Genomic DNA, 25194 nt, shown 5'->3' with positions numbered 1-25194 from the left:
GTTTTTGGCTTGTTGGAGAACAGACTTGGCATGTTTCCATGGTGATTCTGGTGATGGAAGGCTTAAGTACCTTTTATGGGCCACCTCTCTATCATGTATAGCACGAGAACAAGCGGTGTTAAACCAAGGTTTAGAAGATTTAGGATGAGAAAAAGAGTGAGGAATGTACACCTTCATGCCAAACACTATCACCTTTGTTATGCGCTCAGCACACAAAGACGGGTCTCTGACACGGAAGCAGTAGTCATTCCAAGGAAAATCAGCAAAATACCTCCTCAGGTCCCCCCAACTAGCAGAGGCAAAACGCCAGAGGCAGCTTCGCTTAGGGGGATCCTGAGGAGGGATTGGAGCGATAGGACAAGATACAGATATGAGATTGTGATCGGAGGAGCCCAACGGAGAAGAAAGGGTGACAGCATAAGCAGAAGGATTAGAGGTCAGGAAAAGGTCAAGAATGTTGGGTGTATCTCCAAGACGGTCAGGAATACGAGTAGGGTGTTGCACCAATTGCTCTATGTCATGGAGGATAGCAAAGTTGTAGGCTAGTTCACCAGGATGGTCAGTGAAGGAAGAGGAAAGCCAAAGCTGGTGGTGAACATTGAAGTCTCCAAGAATGGAGATCTCTGCAAAAGGGAAGAGGGTCAGAATGTGCTCCACTTTGGAAGTTAAGTAGTCAAAGAATTTCTTATAATCAGAGGAGTTAGGTGAGAGGTATACAGCACAGTTAAATTTAGTATGAGAGTGACTCTGTAGCCGTAGCCAGATGGTGGAAAACTCGGAAGATTCAAGAGCGTGGGCACGAGAGCAGGTTAAGTCATTGCGCACATAAACGCAGCATCCAGCTTTGGATCGAAAATGAGGATAGAGAAAGTGGGAGGGAATAGAAAAGGGGCTACTCAGACACCTGAGTTTCAGTGAGGAAAAGAAGATGAGGTTTACAAGAGGAGAGGTGGTGTTCTACAGATTGAAAACTAGATCTTAGACCGCGAATGTTGCAGAAGTTAATGAAGAAAAGTTGAAGGGGGTGTCACTCTGACTTCGAGGCTTGTGTAGGAGTCGCCATGATGATTTTAAAATTTGTGAGTGAAGGGTGTGTTATTAAGTGCTTGTAGTTTTGTGTGGAGGAAGAGAGTTGTCTTTAGAGGGCAGGCTGTGACTGCCCCCTTGTGTTGTGAGACACAAAGGGAAACGTTCAGTGAGGTCACAGCTGGGTTTAATGATAAGTTCACAGCACCCCCTGAACAGTGCTTTAGACCTCACTGGGAGTAATTATCGTTTCGGCAGGTGTCTACTGCCTCCTCCTGCATCTAGCCAAAAATATCTCCAATAACTTTGCTTCTTCTTCTTTCCTTCCTTTATTTCAACCAGAACGGTACTACTGCTATCACATGTATCTCTAACGCTTACCTCTTCGCTCAAACCTTTGCTAAAAACTCTACCTTGGACAATACAGGTCTTGTTCCTCCCTCTCCTTCACCCTCTGACTACTTCATGCTACCAATTAAAATTCTTCACAATGATATTTTCCATGCCCTCGCTGGCCTAAACACTCGGAATATTTATGGACCTGATGGGGTCCCTCCTATTGTTCTCCGAAATTGCGGTTCCGTGCTTGCACCTTGCCTAGTCAAACTCTTTCCTCTCTGTCAACATCTACCTTCCCTTCTTGCCTACATTCCTTGCATACATTGCCTTGTTCCTAAAAGGGGTGACCATCTAATCCCCCAAACTACCATCATTATACTTAAATTTTCTGCCTATCTAAAGTTTTTTTAATCTATCCTCAACATGAAGATTTTTAAACATCATTCACTTAGCAACCTTCTATCTGATCGCCAGTATTGGTTTCGTCAAGATCGCTCTACTGGTGATCTGGCTTTCCGTACTGAGTCTTGGTCATCCTATTTTAGTGATTTTGATGAAACTTTTGCTGTTGTCTTTGACATACCAAAAGTTTTTGATAGAGTGTACCAAACAGCTTTGATTTCCAAACTACCTTCCTCTGGCTTCTATCCTTCTCTCCGTATCTTCGTCTCAAGTTTCCTTCCTGACCGCTCTATTGCTGCTGTGGTAGACGGTCACTGTTCTTCTCCTAAGTCTATTAACAGTGGTGTTCTTCAGGGTTCTGTCCTGTCACCCACTCTCTTCCTATTATTAATCATTGACCTTAGTTCTAAAACCAAACTTTTTGTCCTATCCCCTCCTACACTGATGATACCACCCTGCACTTTTCTTCCACGTCTTTTTGTAGACGTCCAACCCTTTAGGAAGTAAAAAGTTCACGCAGGGAAGCAAAGGAACGCCTGACGTCTGTTCTATCTAAAATTTCTTATTGGGGCAGAGCAAACTTGGTAATGTTCAATGCCTCAAAAACTTAATTTCTCCATCTATCAGCTTGACACAACCTTCCAGACAACTATCTCCTCTTCTTCAATGACACTCAACTGTCCCCCTCTTCTACACTGAACATCCTCGGTCTGTCCTTTTCTTATAATCTGAACTGGAAACTTCACATCTTATCTCTAGCTAAAACAGCTTCTATGAAATTAGGTGTTCTGGGACGTCTCTGCCAGTTTTTTCTCACCCCCCCCCACCCCATCTGCTAACTCTGTACAAGGGCCTTATCCGTCCATGCATGGAGTATGCTTCACATGTCTGGGGGGATTCCACTCATACCTCTCTTTTAGAATCAAAATCTTTTCGTCTCATCAAATTCTCTCCTCTAGCTGATTGTCTTCAGACCCTTTTTCATCGCCGTAATGTTGCATCTCTAGCTGTCTCCTACCGCTATTTTCATGTTAATTGCTCTTCTGATCTTGCTAACTGCATGCTTTCTATTCTCCCGCGGCCTCGTTGCACAAGACTTTTTTTTTTTTTTATCTCATTCCTATTCTGTCCACCTCTCTAATGCAAGAGTTAACCAGTTTTCTCAGTCATTCATCTCTTTCTCTGGTAAACTCTGAAACTCCCTGCCTGCTTCTGTATTTTCACCTTCCTATGACTTTAATTCCTTCAAGAAAGAGGTTTCAAGACAGTTATTCTTCAATTTTTGACTACCGCTTTGGACCTTATTCGGGAACCGGCATGTTAGTGTTTTTTTTATTGTATTTTGTTGCCCTTGGCCGGTGTCCATCCTATATAAAAAAAAAAAATAGATAAATGAATAAAAGAAAATAGAAAGTGTTATGGTCTTTGAAATTGTTCATTACAGATGATCTGAATGGTTAATTAAATCTAGGGGGATATTAAGAAATATTTAGTTAATATCAAAACTTTCCATGACAGTATTATTGATTTCTAATTGATTTTTTTTAACAAAATTATATATTTTTTTTTACGTGAATCTATTTGATATTAGGGGTTTTGATAATGCGAGAAAATATTTCGATAATTTATAATTAGAATTATTAATGGTGCTGAGGATGGGCCTGATAGGGTTGTTGACTTTGTGAGTTTTCTGAAGGCCATAAAGGGTGCCAGTAAACTTAGTTTTTGATGTTATTTGTAGGGGGGACTCCAGTCTCACTATCTAGATACTTGGCAGCATGAATAAAGTTACCTTGATCTCCCCTATAATATGTTACAAACCAGTAAGGTACAGGTGGGTGGTGAGCTTTAGGAGTACGTTCCTCGGCATCATCAAAGACATTAGAACAATAATCATTCTTGCTGTCAGCAACATTGACAGCTTGATTGAATGATCTCAGCGATTAGGTTGTTGTCTCCAAGATGCTGATAATTTATTGCTTCAAGAGCAGCTATGTAACAACGTCTGATGTAAATATCACATGGCACCGACTAGAGAGACAGTCGCCGTCATATTTGAAACGAATACGGAGAACCATTCCCAAAGGCTTTAAAACCGAATGAATAGCACGGTATGGCATGGAGGCATAGACATAGATGATCATAAGAATGTCAAGGAAGGAATCAACTACTAACCAAAGGGATTTTCCATCATGGGAAGCAACAGCAGCTCGTACCTGCACATCATCACGACCAGAGAGTGATGTCTCGAGGGCCTGCTCAACCGCCCCTCGAGAACCAGATGATTTTTTGTTTTCCTATAAAGAAAATATTATGAAAATAAAATGGATCCAGGGCCCAAGGGAAGTCGCCTACTGGGACTACGAAGGGAGCGAGCGCTGTCCACCGCGAACGGGGTACCTCGTCCCTACTCGTTTTAAAACGTAGCCCCTCATGATTCGAAAGTTTGTCCAAGACGGAGCTAAGACCTGCCCTCCACAACGCATCTCAGCCCAAACACCCAACCATTCCAACATAGGACCATCTCAAAAGGCGGCCCCTCTAGTGGGCGGCACCGTTGGCCCGTACTGGCACCTTAACTCCGGGAACCATTTAGTCTGGTCCTTCACTGGCGACCTTGCTAGCATGGGTAGCCGTCCTCCTCTAATTAGAGCGGAGCAGGGGTCGAAGCCCCATCTAGCCTCACTCGTCAGGTCATAGGTCATGGTAGCACAAGTCCCCACCACGACAGGGCGGTTACCACTAGGGGTGGGGAGGGCATGCCCCTCTGTTGACACGCAGCATCTCTTAATATTTCATTAAGGACAGACACAGACTCGTAAGTAGTAAAACATTCCATGACAATAATTTTAGCGTTTCCCGATGGTTCAGTTGCCCTGTTTCCGCGTCACCCTATGTCGGGGGAGGCAGGAGAGGGAGGCGGTGGACGACGTTGCCAGACGTACGATAATTTCTACACACACACACACACACACACACACACACACACACACACACTCTCTCTCTCTCTCTCTCTCTCTCTCTCTCTCTCTCTCTCTCTCTCATTATAAACCGGCAATGAGGCAGTTTATAGTGAGGATCTGTTGTTTATTCTCAACATTTTTATCTTCTACTCTTTAAAAGATTCACAAAAGATTTGCCTTCGCTTTTCAAGATCACATGAGAGAGAGAGAGAGAGAGAGAGAGAGAGAGAGAGAGAGAGAGAGAGAGAGAGAGAGAGAGAGAGAGAGAGAGAGAGCACTATCCCCACGGTAACGTCCCAAACTACATCTTGTGAGTGAACACACATCTTAGCAATAGATAAGTAACAATTGTGCCATAATAATATAGCTTCCTATAATTACTTGACACGAAACTTAAGGATATTGGCATTAGCAATGCCGTACGACAGTTGGGCTGGTTGGTGCGGCACGTTTTGGTGGCGAAAATATGCGTGCCATCCGCAATTAAGTTTTTTTATTGTCATTTATGGAGAGTTTCATATGTGTAACACTATTTTTTTTTTTTGTAACAATAGTGTACACTAATGTTTTGTGTTAGAATTAACCATTATCAACAGCTGTCTCTTCAAACGTCTGATATTTATCGAATGAAATAGTGATGGTAATAGCATGGTTGATGAGGTATACACCATTATAATTAATGAACATTAGCTGTACACATGATAGATATACGTTCACATTACTATTATTTCTAAGACGTAAGAGAAATTATAGAACAGAATATATTCTTAGCTGCATTTCACGGTGGTTGGCGCTTGGCCCCATGTTGGCCCCATCCAGCTACTCATACATACTGACAGTACAGACGATCCACATATATGAGGGTATAATACCCAGTGGCTACCTCCCCGCAAACGCACCACCCGTGCCCAACAGGAATATTATACACCCTTGCCAGAGAACAACTTATCCAAAAGACAGGGCCACACCTCCGATACAGCTGGTGGAGCCTGGGGAGAGAATAGGCAACTGTGATCTGACCAATTTTAATCCTCTGGTCTTCCCCACTCATGACTGTGGGCCCCAAGACCAGTAAGTAGCATTTGTCAAGCAGACGACACCACAGCAAGACACTGCACTTAAGCAGAATGGGGTAGAGGACAGGAGCCTGCTCCCGTCAGAATACACTTTGCAGCGACACAACAACACAAGACTGTGCACAGTCACCCTCTGTCACAGGAGCAGCCGGAATTTGAGTCACAAACGCTCTCTCATCAGATATGTGGTTTCTCCCAGGTCCCGGTCACCCGTAGGGCCTTGTATAGTATACAGTAATAATAAGACGTTATACTGCAATTCCACCCTTAGATATACAGTAATATGTCCTCCCTAGACAAGCCTTCTCCCGACTCCCTAAGCACCACGTCTACATTCTGATATCCAACCGGTTATTGACTTTACGGCGCGTTTTTGTCGTCCAAGATCGCTCTTGGTTTTGAAGGGCGGTCTTGGCCCCTTCTTGGTATCGACCACAAAAGCAGAGTTGCTTGGAAAGGGCCGAAATGAGAATTTAAAATCATTATATATATATATATATATATATATATATATATATATATATATATATATATATATATATATATATATATATATATATATATATATATATATATATATATATATATATATATGCTACAAAATATGGACTGGCTACGTGTAAGCTAACCGATAAACGCCGAAAATATTTCTTCGTCAGGGGGGGCGAAGCCCCCCTGGACTCCTTCTGTTCCACCTTACATTCACGTTTTTAGTTGTATCTTAAGGTATACGTGGAAGAATGGAAGAGAATAGCTCAGCAATAAGGCCGGAAAAGAACAAGAAAATTACATAATTTCCATTTAATCAAAGCTGTTAACAAATTATTGGGCCTGATGGTGGGGTTAGGTCAGAGAGACTATACCAAGGTATACTTTTATATCATTATACTACAAAAATTTGCTTAGGAAATGTTTCATATTCATAACATAACTCTTCTATAACTCCTTATCTGCTCTGCCTTATCTGCTCTGCTGACTTAGCTTCCTATACTCTCTCATTTACCTTTTGCTAGAGTACCATACGTTACTTTTTCCTTTTCGAGATCATATATTACCTTTTTTTCTTTATAAAACTTTATTTTGTTTAGGAAATATTTCATATTGATAACATAGCTGATGTTTAACTTCTTATCTGCCCTTATCTTGCCATGAATATAACATTATCTTTCTCTTTTCGAGATCATAATATTATATCATCTATAGTCTTTAAGAAACTAATTTTATAAATTAGACTTATTTTCATCAATAACATAAATACCTACTCTTTAGGGGGCCGCCATATCACTTCTATTTACGCGTCAAAATCACCCAAAAACTCTTCTGGAGCGTGCTACGGATTTGACGAAGATCGGTCTTGGTTTCTACTCGGCGTCTTCGAAACAAGATAGCCCAAATCGTGACGACAAAAACACGCCATCTTTGTTTCCCCGAAGATCGCGACAACAAAAACACGCCATCTTGGTTTCACCGAAGATCGCGACGACAAAAACACGCCATCTTTGTTTCAACGAAGATCGCACTTCGAACGCGCTTCGAGGACAAGCGCGATCTTTGACGATAAACACGCGCCTTTACTGGTGAGAAAATCCGTTAAGACTCACCCCACACCCCCAACACAGACAGAGGACTGGGAAACTGGAAGGGAAGGAAGGAAACCGGGAGTGAAACTGGTGGATGAGGGTTCGTCTAGCTCGCCTCCGCTCCATTCATCAAAATCCCGCGCTGAACTGAACATTATCTTTAAAAAAAATTTCGTAGGACTATTTGGAGGGCTGGGCAAAAAAAAAAAAGAATAAATAAATAAATAAATAAAAAGAAAATACACAGTGAAAAAGAGCAATCCTTCTATACAATCTATTTATTTCAGCTTTCAACAAAGGAATAGGAGTTGGGTAAATTAAGTAGTGAAAAACAATTTCTGTTTCATATAAATTTCTAAAGTAAACTCTCGGCGCATCTCTCGACGTGTCAGTGACACATTTACTCTGTCTCTCCGCCTCTTCTTTATCTTTTTCCTTCCTCTGATTGTTATTCTTCTCGCTGTCGCTATTCTCCATATTGTTGAACATGGCAATCTCTCTCTCTCTCTCTCTCTCTCTCTCTCTCTCTCTCTCTCTCTCTCTCTCTCTCTCTCTCTCTGTGTGTGTGTGTGTGTGTGTGTGTGTGTGTGTGTGTGTGTGTGTGTTTGTTTGTTTGTTTGTGTGTGTGTGTGTGTGTGTGTGTGTGTGTGTGTGTGTGTGTGTGTGTGAGTGTGTGTGTGTGTGTGTGTGTGTGTGTGTGTGTGTGTGTGTGTGTGTGTGTGTGTGTGATTTCCATATTTCGGGAGAAGCAAAATTTTGTGTTTGTTTCTGCGTGTGTGTTAGCAATGTTGGTGCATGATATGATGTACAGCATAGTTTTCATGAATTTGTACGAGGAAACTAATGATGACCAAAGCATATATTAACTTCTACTAACTTTTACTTAGTAGCTGTAAAAAATTATATATCTAAGGAAAACCGACCACATCGGCACATACCGGCTCATCGTTGATATACCAGAGAAGGGCAGCAGCGGGCCATGAGGGTGAGGATGTACAATTTACTTGTACCACATCACCGACCTGGTACTTGCTGCGGATGCCAGTGATGTCTGGATTTTTCTCAGGAATATCTGGGAAGAAAGATTGATCCTAAATAGCATCCTTACACAAAGCTTAGGGTTGTCCCTCCCCTATATACGCCCACCAGCACATGTACATAAACATGCACACATGCTATGGACCTATAGTCTATCTTTTTATACTCCAGTGAATAAAAGGCTAGTATAACAAAGGAAGTGTTATATATGAATGCAATTTTCATTAATTACATAATGTCCGTTCACAATAGCGTAAATTTTACTATGGTGAGTAATATTATGTTCGAGCTCGATTTTCGTGTTGCGTATAAGCTTACAATAAAAAAAAATGCATGGTGTCGCTTTACATGATGTTTGTAATCTGGTATTCGGATTACTTTGTCGTGATGGAATTCTGATAGTCTTGTCGTGTTGGGTATCAATCTAGTACTTTGACTAATACTCATTTCACATACTGTTACAGTCACCGGTAAAAGTCTATATTCGTCACAATATGTGTTAAACACTGGAATACAAGGTAGAAAAAAATGTTGATTCAAATCAACGTAGCTGTGAAAACTTTTTTTTGTTTTTATCATGTAAGAGGACCACTTGCCAATGGCAACGCAAATAAGAAAATAAAAAAAAGCTCACTTATGCCACTTCCCAGAGTATTGCCAAATAGAATGATCAAATACTAAGGGATAAGTGTCTTGGAGCCTCCCTCTTGAAAAAGTTCAAGTCATAGGAAGGATGAAAAACAGAAGTAGGCAAGAATTCCAGAGTTTACCAGAGAAAGGAATGAATGAGAATACTTGTTAACTCTTGTATTAAAGAGGTGTACATAATATGGGTGAGAGAAAGAAGAAAGTCTTTTGCAGCGAGGCAGCGGGAGGAGGGAAGACGTGGTTAGCAAGATCAGAAAAGCAGTTAGCATGAAAGCAGCGGTAGAAGATAGCAAGAGATGCAATACTGCGGCGAAGAGAGATACTAAAGACAGTCAATTAGAGGAGAGTTGATAAAACGAAATGCTTTTGATTCCACTCTGTCTAGAAGTACGGTATGAGTGGAATCTTCCCCATACATGTGAAGCATGCTGCATGCATGGATGGTTAATGCCCCTGTACAGAGTTAACAGCAGGGAGAGGAAAAAAAAAAAAAAAACTGGCAGAGACAACTCAAAACGCTTAACTTCATAGCAGCTGTTTAAGCTAGAGATGAAATGTGAAGTTCCAGTTTAGATTATAAGTAAAAGACCGAAAATGTTTAATGAAGAAGGGGACAGTTTAGTGTCATTGAAGAAGAGGGGGGTAGTTGTATGGAAGGTTATGTCAAATTCATAGATGGAGGAATTGAGTTTTGAAGCATTGAACGATACTAGGTTTGCTCTGCCATAATTAGAAATTTTAGTGAGATCAGAAATCAGGTGTTCTGATGTTACTCTGCGTGAGCTGCTAAATTAACTGAGGGGTTGGAAAAGTGCAGGGTGGTATCATCAGCGTAGCAATGAATAGGACATGGTTTGCTGTTGAAGATTATTGGTGAATAATAGGACAGGAAAGAACCCTGAAGACCAACGCAGTTAATAGCCTTGGGAGGAGATTGATTGATTGATTGATTGATTAAGTAAGTTATGGCGTCGCAACTTCGCGGTCATATGGCGCCGCTATAAATCTTGAAAAGTGACAAAGATTGCAGTTTTTTTTTTTTTTTATAATGATATTTAAAACAGAATTATAAGTATGGTAAAAATGTTAAAAGACCACTAAAAAAGTAAACATAAGAAAGGAAATAGGAAGACACAAAAATTTAGGTGCTAAAAATGAGAGGGATGGTATAGTAATGTTTTAGTTACTTAGTTTAACTTATGTGGTGACCCCACACCACAGCATATATTGTATTGTTAAGGAAGAAAAAAAAAAAGAAGAAAAGAAGAAAGAAGACAAAAGGAAAAAAAAAGAAAATAGAATAAGTAAGAAAAAAGAAGAAATGGAGAAGATGAATGAAGTAGGGAGAATAAGAAGCGGTCATGCCACCCAGGAAAGGGAAGGTAATTAGCAATTGATATCGAGGGAGGCAAGAAAACACAAACATGGACACAGGACCCACGCACTCCACAACAGGAAGACGGCCATAAAACCTGTGAAGGCAGCCTAGGTCAAAGAGGGATTAATGGTAATGATAATAGGGACAAGGCAGAGAAGGATTTAAAAGGGAAATTAGGTTTGGAGACATGAGACCAGGAGGCGTGAGAGTCGGCTAGGAAGCATGAGGGACTGGAAAGAGGTCAGCCTAAAGAAAAATATCCACTCCCACTTACGCTCCGCCTTCAAACTGACCCTACCCTTTGATTGGCTTCTGTATCAAGCACCCCGCCTGTGGATGGATCACATGCATAAGTAAGTAACGTGAATGGTAGATATGTAAAATGTTATAAAAATAAAGATAAATTTCTGATGGAAATAGGTAGTCCCAAACGATTGTGTATTATAGCATGTAACAGTGGGATAATTCATTAGCGGAGAGTAGCAGACACAAAAGTAGAGAGGCCTGATCAGAAAGGGGTGAAGATGGACGGAATAACTCGAAGTAAGTGGAGTTTGAATGGCTAATGCAGTCTATAAATCAATTGTCTTACTCGTATTAAAGGAGGAGTAGGATTTTTAATTGATGTTTTATGTTTGGTATGATAAGTGTGTATGGTGTACGAAGATTTACTCAGTTATGGGATGTTTATAGTAATTGATGTGATGCTGATATCATGTTTGCTTTTTTAACTGAACGTTAATTGCGTTAAATATCTGTTGTGTTTATGCATTTGATATTATCTGTGATTTGCACAATAATTACGCTGATCGATAAATATGTTGAAGAGATGTAAAGTGATACCTAATAACTTTGAATGATTTGTAAATGTGAGTGAAAAATATAGACTTAAAAAAAAATAGTAATCATCAATTAGAATACAAAAATGTTTGAGATTTCCAGTAGCCTTTATATACTAATTCCTTGCAACATCTCGATCCACGACATTTAAAGTGAGGGGGTACTGACCCCACTGACACAGACCACTGTGTCTGGTGTTGTTTGTTCCGTACTCAAGACACTGACCCCACCAACCCAGACATCTGGCGTTGTTCGTTACGTGTCCAAGACACTGACCCCACCAATCCAAACCCCAAAGCCTAGCGTTGTTCGTTACGTGTCTTCCTCACTTTCCTTCACGTTCTCCCAATGCAAAGATAAAGTTCTGCCTAAAATTATATTATTTATAAAATAGATAGAAGAACAATTAAAAGGTAATCAATATTTTGTTTAAAAGACCATCCTTCTCCACAAACATAAGAACCTCATGTCCCAAGCAGAGAGCCCTCTCTCCAAGTATCAGCGACATCTGGATGATGATGATCATCATCGCGACAGTGGAAAAGGTTTCGCTCCCGCAGCTCCACCTGATTGGGCCACTCTGCTAAAAAGTGTCGTACTGTGATGGGAATCAAGCGATTATCATAAAATGGTCGGGTTTCCCGGGACACGAGGTGACCATGAGTGAACGTGTGTGACCCGTTCAGAGACGGGCAAGTGCAGTCTCCGAGCGGCGCTCGGAGACTGCATTTTTGGACGGAAAGCTGCGGAAGAGATCTCACCAATTAGTGGCTGCAACCACGTCTTCCCTTCTGCCCTGCCAACTAGCAAGAACTGCCACCTTTATACTGAAGTATAAATCATGAAAGGGAATGGGGGGTGGAAGGAGCAACCCAAGTTGCCGCCTCTTTAAGCAACCTATCGGCCTTCTCCCACATGTGTAGGTACCCAACAAAATGTTCTGTGATATCCTTTGCGCTGAAGCAGGTAAATCCGCTCTAAAATAGATAAAATTAGGGGAGGCAGATAGGAAATAAAATGCTCCAGGGCAGACAACACAATATGGGAGTCACTGAAAATAGCAAAGATGAAACCGGTAAGGTAAAAAGTATTTCTAAAGCAAGAATAATGGCAAATAACTCTGCCGTAAAAACAGGCAACCCTCGAAAGGCTACGCCTCGACAGAAGGAAGGAAATATAGCACTATATCCCATTCCTGCATCAGACTTTGAACCATCTGTGTAGACAGGGACGAAGCCAGAGTGTGTCGAAGAGTGCTCCAAAAATAAAGCACGAGACTCGTACTGCGGTACTAAGTTTTTATTATTAACAAAAGGAAGGCATACCCGCGAAAACTGACAGTACCCGACCCTTGGAAGGCAATAGGGGCAAATTGAGATGAAGGGTATATCAAACTCAGTCATGGCAGACTTGATTCGATACCCAAAAGGTTTAGGAAAGCTAGGGCGACCATCATATAAGAGAGAACGTGCATCTTGAGAAACTGTCGTACAAGTGACAAACTCGGGAAGGCGGTGATTCGATACCAACACCCCATTACTAGCGACTGAAGTCGTAGGTCAATTTTTTTTTTTTTTTTATGTAGAAGGGACACAGACCAAGGGCAACAAAAATCCGATAAAAAAAAAATGCCTACTGAAATGCCAGTCCCATAAAAAGGGTCCAAAGCGGTAGTAAAAAAATGAACGATAAGTGTCTTGAAACCTCCCTCTTGAAGGAATTCAAGTCATAGGAAAGTGGAAATACAGAAGCAGGCAGGGGGTTCCAGTCTTGTGCAGCAAGGCCGCGGGAGGAAGGGAAGTATGTAGTTAGCAAGATCAGAAGAGCAGTTAGCATGAAAATAGCGGTAGAAGACAGCTAGAGATGCAACATTGCGGCGATGAGAGAGAGGCTGAAGACAGTCAGTTAGAGGAGAGGAGTTGATGAGACGAGAAGCTTTTGATTCCACCCTGTCTAGAAGAGCAGTTTGAGTGGAACCCCCCCAGACATACTCCATACATGGACGGATAAGGCCCTTGTACAGAGTTAGCAGCTGGGGGAAGGGGTGAGAAAAAACTGGCGGAGACGTCTCAGAACACCTAACTTCATAAAAGTTGTTTTAGCTAGAGATGAGATGTGAAGTTTCCAGTTCAGATTATAAGTAAAAGACATACCAAGGATGTTCAGTGTAAAAGAGGGGGACAGTTGAGTGTCATTGAAGAAGAGGGGATAGTTGTCTGGAAGGTTGTGTCGAGTTGATAGATGGAGGAATTGAGTTTTTGAGGCATTGAACAATACCAGGTTTGCTCTGCTCCAATCAGAAATTTTAGAAAGATCAGAAGTCAAGCGTTCTGTGGCTTTCCTGCGTGAAATGTTTACATCCTGAAGGGTTGGACGTCCATGAAAAGACGTGGCAAAGTGCAGGGTGGTATCATCAGTGTAGGAGTGGATAGGACAAGAAGTTTGGTTTAGAAGATCATTAATGAATAATAAGAAGAGAGTGGGAGACAGGACAGAACCCTGAGGAACACCACTGTTAATAGATTTAGGAGAAGAACAGTGACAGTCTACCACAGCAGCAATAGAACGGTCAGAAAGGAAACTTGAGATGAAGTTACAGAGAAAAGAATAGAAGCCGTAGGAGGGTAGTTTGGAAATCAAAGCTTTGTGCCAGACTCTATCAAGAGCTTTTGATATGTCCAAGGCAACAGCAAAAGTTTCACTAAAATCTGTAAAAGAGGATGACCAAGACTCAGTAAGGAAAGCCACAAGATTACCAGTAGAGCGGCCTTGACGTAACCCATACTGGCGATCAGATAGAAGGTTGTGAAGTGATAGATGTTTATGAATCTTTCTGTTGAGGATAGATTAAAAAACTTAAGATAGGCAGGAAATTAAAGCAATAGGACGGTAGTTTGAGGGATTAGAACGGTCACTCTTTTTAGGAACAGGCCGAATGTAGGCAAACTTCCAGCAAGAAGGAAAGGTAGATGTTGACAGACAGATCTGAAAGAGTTTTACTAGACAAGCTGCAAGCACGGAGGCACAGTTTCGGAGAACAATAGGATGGACCCCATCAGGTCCATAAGCCTTCCGAGGGTTTAGGCCAACAAGGGCATGGAAAACATCATTGCGAAGAATTTGAATAGGTGGCATGAAGTGCCATCTGGTTGAAATGAAGGAGGGAAAGAAGAAGAAGCAAAGTTATTGGAGATATTTTTGGCTAGATGCCAGAAGTCACGAGGGGAGTTAGATCTTGAAAGGTTCTGACACTTTCTGTAAATGAATGAGTTTTTGGCTAGTTGGAGAACAGACTTGGCATGGTTCCGAGCAGAAATATAAAGTGCATGATATTCTGGTGATGGAAGGCTTAAGTACCTTTTGTGGGTCACCTCTCTATCATGTATAGCACGAGAACAAGCTGTGTTAAACCAAGGTTTGGAAGGTTTAGGTCGAGAAAAAGGGTGAGGAATGTATGCTTCCATGCCAGACATTATCACCTCTGTTATGCGCTCAGCACACAAAAATGGGTCTCTGACACGGAAGCAGTAGTCATTCCAAGGAAAATCAGCATAATATCTCCTCAGGTCCCCCAAACTAGCAGAGGCAAAACGCCGGAGGCACCTTCGTTTAGGGGGATCCTGAGGAGGGATTGGAGCGATAGGACAAGATACAGATATGAGATTGTGATCGGAGGACCCCAACGGAGAAGAAAGGGTGACAGCATAAGCAGAAGGATTAAAGGTCAGGAAAAGGTCAACAATGTAGGGCGTATCTCGAAGACGGTCAGGAATACGAGTAGGGTGTTGCACCAATTGCTCTAGATCATGGAGGATAGCAAAGTTGAAGGCTAGTTCACCAGGATGGTCAGTGAAGGGAGAGGAAAGCCAAAGCTGGTGGTGAACATTGAAGTCTCCAAGAATGGAGATCTCTGCAAAAGGGAAGAGGGTCAGAATGTGCTCCACCTTGGAAGTTAAGTAGTCAAAGAATTTCTTATAGTCAGGGGAGTTAGGTATACAGCACAGATAAATTTAGTTTGAGAGTGACTCTGTAGTCTGTAGTCGTAGTCAGATGGTGGAAAACTCGGAAGATTCAAGAGCGTGGGCACGAGAGCAGGTTAAGTCATTGCGCACATAAACGCAACATCCAGATTTGGATCGAAAATGAGGATAGAGAAAGTGGGAGGGAACAGAAAAGGGGCTACTGTCAGTTGCCTCAGACACCTGAGTTTCAGTGAGGAAAAGAAGATGAGGTTTAGAAGAGGAGAGGTGGTGTTCTACAGATTGAAAATTAGATCTTAAACTGTGAATGTTGCAGAAGTTAATGAAGAAAAGGTTGAGGGGGATGTCATGACACTTAGGGTCGTCGACAGAAAGGCAGTCCGACCTGGGGACATTTATGGTCCCCTCCCCAGATGGGAACTCCGAGGCTGGTGTAAGAGTCGCCATGATGATTTTAAAATTTTTGAGTGAAAGGTGTGTGTGTTATTAGGTGTAGTTTTGTGTGGAGGAAGAGAGTTGTCTTTAGAGGGCAGGCTGTGACTGCCCCCTTGTGTTGTGAGACACAAAGGGAAACGTTCAGTGAGGTCACAGCTGGGTTTAATGATAAGTTCACAGCACCCCCTGAACAGTGCTTTAGACCTCACTGGGAGTAATTATCGTTTCGGCAGTTGCCTACTGTCTCCTGCCTGCAAATGGCAGGACACCGGTATCCACCAGTAAGCTAGGGATCGGGGATGAGCTGAACGCACCAGTTGTCAGGCGAATACCAGCGTGGTGCACCGAATCATACGGAGGCAAGCCTCAGTAGCAGATGAATAAATTTTGCAACCTTACTCCAGTTTAGAAAAAAAATAAAATAAATAAAAAAAATAATAAATAAAAATAAAAAATAAAAAAGAGTTCTGTGCAAGGCTAGGAGGGTCTATCTGTCAGCGACACAGGGAATATGAACCAAAACACTTAGAAGTGATACCGCCTTCATGCATGCTGCATAATTTAACAAAGTTGGGGTACCCAGGTCAGGCAACTGTCAAATATAAATTCCAGGAAACGAGTTTCCTCTACCTAAGAGATTCTTCTATCATATGGATACACCTCTGGGTCAGAGTGAACACCACGAATGGGGCAAAAATGCATGGCCACAGTCTTCGTAGCCGAGAAACGAAATCCCTCACTTGCGGATCACTGAGAAATCACATTGAGTGCCACCTGTAGCTTTGTCTCAGCCAATGGCTACAGAAAAGAAGATAGTCAAGTCATCGACATAAAGATATCACGAACACCTTCCGGAAGTATACCAATGACACTGTCTACAGCTACACCGAAAAATATGACACTAAATATACTTCCTTGCGGCACGCCATCTTCAAGTGGGCGAACTCCTGACAGATCGTTACCAACCTGTACCCGTTAAAAACGACGATAAAAATTGTCGTATAAAAATAGGGAGCCGACCACGGAGACCAAACTCGAACAGACTAAAAATAAAATACCTTGATGCAAGGCTGTCACGTAAGTTTTCTCAAAATAAAAAAAAAAAAATGACATGGTGATGCCTATTAGCAAATGCCTCACAAATGGAAGATTCCAGAGACAATAAAGCATCAGTTGTAGACCTCATTTTATTAGAACTGTACTGAACAGGTGACATGAAATTCCCTCTCTCCAAGTACCACATAAGCCTGCCATTTACCACCTTTTCCAGCAATTTATCTAAATTTTTTTTTAAATCTATCCTCAACAGGAAGGGTCTTAAACATCTATCACTTCACAGTCCTCTATCTGATCGACAGTATGGGTTCCGTCAAGGCTGCTCTACTGGTGATCTTCTGGTTTTCCTTACTGAGTCTTGGTCATCCTCTTTTAGAAATTTTAGTGAAACTTTAGCTTGGCTTTAGCTTTACCTTGGATATATCAAAAGTCACCCACTCTCTTCTTATTATTCATCAATGACCTTCTAAACCAAACTTCTTTTCTTATCCACTCCTACGCTGATGATACCACCATGCACTTCTCCGCGTCTTTTCATAGACGTCCAACACTTCACGAAGTAAACATTTCACGCAGGGAAGCAACAGAACGCCTGACGCCTAAAATTCCTGATTGGGGCAGAAAAAACTTGGTATTGTTCAATGCCTCAAAAACTCAATTCCGCCATCCATCAACTCGACACAACCTTCCAGACAACTATCCCCTCTTCTTCAATGACACTCAGCTGTCCCCGTCTTCTACACTGAACATCCTCAGTCTGTCCTTTGCTTCACATCTCGTCTCTAGCTTAAACAGCTTCTATGAAGGTAGGTGTTCTGAGACGTCTCCGCCAGTCTTTCTCACCCCCCCAGCTGTTAACTCTGTAGAAGGGCCTTACCCGTCCATGTATACAGTATGTTTCACATGTCTGGCGGGTTCCACTCATACCACTCTTTTTGACAGGGTGGAATCAAAACCTTTTCGTCTCATCAACTCCTCTCCTCCAACTGACTGTCTTCAGCCTCTCTCTCATCGCTGCAATGTTGCATCTCTAGCTGTCTTCTACCGCTATTTTCATGCTAACTACTCTCCTGATCTTGCTAACTGCATGCTTCCCCTCCTCCCGCGGCCTCGCTGCACAAGACTTTCTTCTTTCTCTCACCCCTATTCTGTCCACCTCTCTAATGCAAGAGTTAACCAGTAGTCTCAATCATTCATCCCTTTCTCTGGTAAACTTTGAAACTCCATACCAGCTTCTGTATTTCCGCCTTCCTATGATATGAATTCTTTCAAGAGGGAGGTTTCAAGACACTTCTCCTTCAATTTTTGACTACGGCTTTGAACCTTTTTCTGGGAATGGCATCTGAGTGGGCTTTTTTATTTATTTTTTTATTGGATTTTTGTTGCCCCTGCACAGTGTCCGTCCTACATAAAAAAAAAAATAATAATAAATAAATAAATAAAAATACATGAAGTTAAGGAAAGTGAATGGTAATTGTTCACTAACTGATGATCTTTTCCAGGCTTTGGAGTGGGGGTTGATCGATAGATTGATTTAGCTTTTGAAGCCGCAACATCGCGGTCATATGGCGCCGCTTCAAAACTTTAAATTGCATTTTGAAATATATATATGTATATATATATATATATATATATATATATATATATATATATATATATATATATATATATATATATATATATATATATATATATATTATATTTCAAATTGCAATTTAAAGGGTCCAAAGCGGTAGTAAAAAAATTGAGGGATATATCCTTCAATATTTGACTACCGCTTTGGACCCTTTAAATTGCAATTTAAAATATAATATAAGAACATAAGAACATAAGAAATAAGGGAAGCTGTAAGAAGCGACCAGGCTTACACGTGGCAGTCCCTGCATGAAACACACCTACCTATTTCCATCTGTTATCCCCATCCATAAACATGTCTAATCTTCTCTTAAAGCTCTCTAGTGACCTAGCACTAACTACATGATTACTGAGTCCGTTCCACTCATCTACCACTCTATTTGAAAACCAATTTTTTCCTATCTCCTTCCTAAACCTAATTTTTTTAAGCTTGAACCCGTTATTTCTTGTTCTACCCTGGATGCTGATACTAAGAATTTTGCTTACATCTCCCTTGTTATAACCCTTATACCACTTAAAGACTTCTATCAGGTCCCCTCTTAACCTACGTCTCTAGAGAATGTAAATTTAACAGCTTCAACCTCGCCTCGTACGGAATACTCCTCATCCCCTGTATCCTTTTAGTCATTCTCCTCTGTACTGATTCTAATAGACCTATATCTTTCCTGTAATGTGGGGGCCAGAACTGCACAGCGTAGTCTAGATGAGATCTGACCAGCGCCAAGTATAAGTTTAATATTACTTCCGGCCTTCTACTTTTAACACTCCTAAAAATGAATCCTAGTATCCTATTTGCCTTGTTTCTGGCTTCTACGCATTGTTTCCCTAGACGGAGTTCAGAGCTAACTATAACTCCTAAATCTTTCTCGTACCCTGTACCTACCAGAGTTTGGTTGTTTAATGTGTACCTATTGTGTGGGTTTCCTCTACCTACGCTAAGCACTTTGCATTTATTGATATTAAATTGCATTTGCCATCTATCCGTCCATTCATTCATTCTATCTAAGTCTGCCTGCAAGGCGATGGCATCCGATTCTGACCTAATTAATCTACCTATCTTTGTGTCATCCGCAAATTTACTAACATCACTACTAATTCCACTATCCAAGTCATTGATATATATATATATATATATATATATATATATATATATATATATATATATATATATATATATATATATATATATATATATATATATATATATATATTAGAAATAACAATAGCCCTAATACTGATCCCTGTGGCACCCCACTAATTACATGACCCCACTCAGATTTCGAGCCGTTTATTACCACTCTCTGTCGCCTGTTACCAAGCCATGACCCTATCCAGCCTAACACCTTACTATCTATGCCCTAACCTTTCTTAGTAGCCTTTGATGGGGTACCTTGTCAAATGCTTTACCAAAGTCCAGTTATAAGATATCATAACTATCACCATTATCTACTGCCTCGTACACCTTACTGTAAAAACTTAACAAGTTTGTCAGGCAAGACTTCCCCTTCGTGAAGCCATGCTGTGACTGATTTATCAAGTTATATTTGTCTAAATGTTTCCTAACGTTCCTCGCTATTATTGACTCTAACATTTTACCTACAACTGAAGTTAAGCTGACAGGTCTATAATTAGACGCTAAAAGTTTTATCTCCTTTCTTAAAGATGGGTACTACATTAGCCTGCCTCCACATTACTGGTACCTCACCCAACTCCAGTGATTTCCTAAAGACAGAAACTAACGGCTCACTATAATCTCTTTACATTCCTTAAGTACTCTGGGATATATTTCATCAGGTCCTGGTGACTTGAACTTTTTAGCCTATCTATCTCCTGTTCCACTATCTCCCTAGTTATGGAAATATCTGTCAGCTTCTCATTCTCATCTGCTCTAAACACCTGTTCACTATCTGGCATATCCTGCATGTTTTCTTGGGTGACAGGAAAAAGGGAAAAAGGACAGACAGTTAAAAAATAATCATTCAGAAGTTTACTTATCTCCTCCCCAGAACTAACCAGCTCCCCATCTGCTGCCTTTAATGGACCTACGTATCCTTATTCTTCGTCCTGTATACCTGATAAAATCCCTTGGGGTCCGTCTTCGCCTGGCTGGCTACCTTTAATTCATAATTGTCCTTAGCTTTCCTCGTTAACTTCCTGACTGTTCTAACTAATTCATTATATTGTGTCCTTAAAACTTCTTCACCTGCTCTTAATCTCTTATATATACTTCTCTTACGCCCTATATAATGCTTTAAACTAGCAGTCATCCATTTAGGGTCAATTTTTTGTGATCTTATTGTTCTATACGGGATATTTGCTAACTGACCTGTATGAACTTTACGAAATATTTATAAATTTCATCTACATCTCACCTAATCCCCTCATCTCGTCCCCTACCATCCTCTGCACTCCCTCATCTACTCGCCTCGACCTCACCTCTGTCATTTCAGCATGACCTGACATTCCAACATACTCACACCTATCTCCCCCTTCCTCTTTCCTCCTCCCTTCCGGACACATCTTCCCTCCTCTTGTCCTACACCCTCACGCCTTACCTCACCTCTCTCATCCTGCCTTATCTCTCTGAACTCCGTCCCTGACCTGACCTCACCCTGCATCCTTTGCCAGTCCACTCCTTGGAGGTACCTTTTTAATTCTTCAAAATCTGCTCTCCTAAAGTCAGGTATTTTACTAGTGTTTTTGTTTCTAACAGTTTCTTCCCATTCTAAACTGTACCTAATTTCCCTATGGTCGCTGTTACCTAGCTGTCCTCCAACCTCTACCTGCGTGACTGCTTCGTCCCTGTTAGTAAGAATTAAATCTAGAATATTATTCCCCCTTGTGGGTTCTACGACTACCTGTTTTGAAAAAAATTATCCTGAATTACCTTAAGAAATTCCTCTGCTTCCTTGTTACCCACAATCAGACTCCAGTCGATATTCCTAAAATTAAAATCTCCTACCACACATACCTGACTGTACCTGCCTGCTCTATTTAATTCCTGCCACAGTGAGGTGTTAATTTCCTCTGTACTGGTCGGTGGTCTGTAAACTACCCCTAGTACTACTGACTGCGATCCTTCCTTAATATCTACCCATATCGACTCTGCTTTGTTATCTGTTTTAATTCTATTGTTCATATAACATTGTAATGTGTCCCTAACGTATAACGCGACGCCTCCTCCTCTCCTGTTTTCCCTATCTTTATAGAACATTGTATACCCATCTATCTTAACCTCTGGATTAAATACTTTTCCTGACATATCTAACCAAGTTTCAGTTAAAGCAATGATATCAAATTTCTGTACGCTCGCTATTCCTCTAAGCAAGTCTATTTCATTCAGAATACTTCTACAGTTTGTGTAGTAAACACTTAAGCTATTTCTCACCATCCCTGAGCTAGCTACCTTTCTAGATTTAACTAATTTGCCCCTCGCCTTCTCCTCACTACCCCTTCTTCCCTCCCGACTAACAAAAAAAGTGCTGGAGTGCAGTTACCTCACGCTCGGGTGTTTCGACCAAAACACGAACACCCTGGCGTGACAAATGCACTCCATCCCTGGCGTACAAGGTGTCCCTACCATAGAAAAGGTCCCAGTTGTCGATGAACGTCCATCCATTACTCCTACAATGATTCGCAAGGCTGCAATTCACTGTAATAGCCCTGGACAGCCACTCAGCACCAACTCCCCTCCTCGGCAAGACACCACATACCACGGGGATCCCTCCCTTGTCCCTAATCCTGTCCAAAGCCTGTCGAAACCTCCTGATAAGCTCCTCACTCCTGACCTTACCAAGGTCATTCCCTCCCGCACTGAGAAAAACAATGGGCTTCGTCCCATCTTTTTCCAAGCACGTGTATAGCCTATCAGCTACCTTCCCTATCCCGGCCCCCGGCAAACACACCCTCGACCTACGCTTCCTATCCCTAGCACAGAACGCCCTAAGTGCCTAACCTGACTATCACCGAACACAAGCACTCTACCTTGGGGCAGGGTAACTGCATCTACCCCCTCCTTCTTTCCTCCTCCCGCCCTGTCCACCTCCTTCTCTTTCCCTTCCTTCAGCATATATATATATATATATATATATATATATATATATATATATATATATATATATATATATATATATATATATATATATATATATTATATTTTAAATTGCAATTTAAAGGGTCCAAAGCTTAGTCAAAAATTGAAGGATAAGTGTCTTGAAACCTCCCTCTTGAAAAAATTCATTTCATAGGAAGGCGGAAATACAGAAGCCGGTAGGGAGTTCCAGAGTTTACCAGAGAAAGGGATGAATGATTGAGACTACTGGTTAATTCTTGCATTAGAGAGGTGGACAGAATAGGGGTGAGAGAAAGAAGAGTCTTGTGTAGCGAGGCCGCGGGAGGAGGGGAATCATGCAGTTAGCAACATCAGAAGAGCAGTTGGCATGAAAATAGCGGTACAAAACAGCTAGAGATGCAACATTGCAGCGATGAGAGAGAGGCTGAAGACAGTCAATTAGAGGAGAGGAGTTGATGAGACGAAAAGCTTTTGATTCCACCCTGTCAAAAAGAGTGGTATGAGAGGAACCCCCCCCACCCGACACGTGAAACATACTCCATACATGGACGGGTAAGGGCCTTCTACAGAGTTAACAGCTGGGAGGGGGGGTGGATGAGAAAAACTGGCGGAGACGTCACAGAACACCTACCTTCATATAAGCTGTTTTTAGCTAGAGACGAGATGTGAAGCAAAGGACTGAGGATGTTCAGTGTAGAAGACGGGAACAATTGAGTGTCAATGAAGAAGAGGGGATAGTTGTCTGGAAGGTTGTGTTGAGATGATAGATGGCGGAATTGAGTTTTTGAGGCAGTGAAAATACCAAGTTTTCTCTGCCCCAATCAGGAATTTTAGGCGTGAGGCGTTCTGTTGCTTCCCTGCGTGAAATGTTTACTTCGTGAAATGTTGGACGTCTATGAAAAGACGCAGAAAAGTGCATGGTGGTATCATCAGCGTAGGAGTGGATAGGAAAAGAAGTTTGGTTTAGGTCATTGATGAATAATAAGAAGAGAGTGGTTGACTTTTTTATATATCCACGGCAACAGCAAAAGTTTCATTAAAATCTCTAAAAGAGGATGACCAAGACTCAGTATGGAAAACCAGAAGAGCTCGCTGCCATAAACTTACCATAAGAATCTCCGCGCCCACAGACTCTCATTCTCTGATTAATTTACCCTATTTCTATTTGTGCAGTCAGTTTGAATCTCAAGTAATTTACAATAGAGGAATTATCCTTAATAATGAAATAATCAGTATTCATCTAGCCTCCTTGTCTAAATAGTAGACTTTTCATAAGTAAAGTCTTTTATTCAAGTAAAGACCGCACACGGGGAGGGGTGTGTTAGCGGGCGTCCATAATATGCTTGTGTCGCACCTCCTCTCTCCCCTAGTACTACCTCCCCGTAGCAGCAGGCCGGGAAAGTGTTCGGAATGCTTTCTTACTGTCAGTCACTAGGAAGCAGTTGGAAGAGGTAGACATACCGGAACGTGCTCTAATATTTGGAGGAGACTAAGGTAGGATACTAGTTAGATGAGTTTGTTGTCTTAAGGGGATGAGAGAGTCATTACTGGCCGTACGTCCCGGCTTATTTATATAGAATAGGAATATCCACAGTAGTCTGCCTGTAAGGGTAGTTGTGTATTACACACTCTATACCCAGGTAAGTGACTCCTCGGTTGCGCAAGGGTGCAGGCCGAGCTTACACAGTGAGCGGTGAATGACCCTCCTGTGTTGTGAGCATTCGTCTGTAGTAGTTTCTCGTGTCTTGTGTTAGTAAACTTGTTGTGTCTTAAATGCCATTGCTGGCTAATTCAGTTCAGCTGCACAGGACCTAAGTAATTAGCTGCATAGTGAAGTTTACTTCCTCCTCAGGTCCTGACAAGGTCTACTGTCCAGGAGGCAGTAAACAACACTACTCGGCTTGAGGCTATAACACTCTGTTGGGCAGTGGGAGGACTGGCACGGAGGGCAGAAGTCGAACAGGGTATTATTCTTCGACCATATACGTGTTATTGCATGTTAAATGTTTTTCCTAGACGTGTTTGTCGATTCTTCCACAGCTGTGGGTGTTAAGTGTTGTCTGAGTATTTCCTTTGTCTGTGGGTAGGTAAAACAGACTGGCGACCTCAACTTAATGTGACCTGGAGTTACGACTGTGGTGAAAAGGGTGCAGGAGTCACAAGTTACCCTGTACATCCGTCTTTGAGCCCTGCTCTGAGTCCAAGCAGGAGGTGGCTCAGGTGCGACAACTTTGTGAAGGGGCAGGGATCGTAACAGAAATTGGCGACCTCGCTAGGATAGCTGGGAGCTCTGTCGCCATGTGTGAAAGAGAGTTTGTTGTTTGTTGTTTGTTTCATTGTCTTGTGTCTGCCCACATTCAGTGTAAACCATGGAGGGCAAAGCTGGTAGCAGAGGGGACTTGCAAACTGAGCCCCCTGCCTCTGCTGAGAGCAGCAGTGTAGATCTGACCCAATTCGGTGTGGGGACGCATAGTCCCACACACAGCGTCCATGGACGTGTTAGCCCTGCCGGTAGCGTTGGTGGCCTCTCCCAGACCAAAGGCATGTCTGAGGAGATGAGATTCAAAATGGAGATGAAGAAAATGGAGCTTGATGTTGAGGAGAGAAAACTGAGAAGGTTTCAGTTGGAGGCTGAAGCCGAGGAAAGTAGGTTGAAGAATGAGGAGGCTAGAGAAGCCAGGAGACTTGAGGCAGAGAAAAAGTCTCAATTACTTGAGCAGGAGAAA

At 41.8% G+C, this 25194-nt stretch overlaps 1 protein-coding gene across 1 annotated transcript in view; it reads right to left on the bottom strand.

The window, feature by feature from the left end:
• The window catches only part of LOC135103706 (uncharacterized), a 171429-nt gene that overhangs the window by 27892 nt on the left and 118343 nt on the right, over window positions 1–25194 (bottom strand). The window contains exon 5 of the mRNA XM_064010303.1: window positions 8325–8458. Within this exon, the coding sequence (XP_063866373.1) occupies window positions 8325–8458 (134 nt within the window). The remainder of the gene's footprint in view (window positions 1–8324; window positions 8459–25194) is intronic.

Source organism: Scylla paramamosain, chromosome 9 (genome assembly GCF_035594125.1).
Source record: "Scylla paramamosain isolate STU-SP2022 chromosome 9, ASM3559412v1, whole genome shotgun sequence".
Lineage (NCBI taxonomy): Eukaryota > Metazoa > Arthropoda > Malacostraca > Decapoda > Portunidae > Scylla > Scylla paramamosain.
This window is presented reverse-complemented; position numbering and strand designations above follow the sequence as displayed.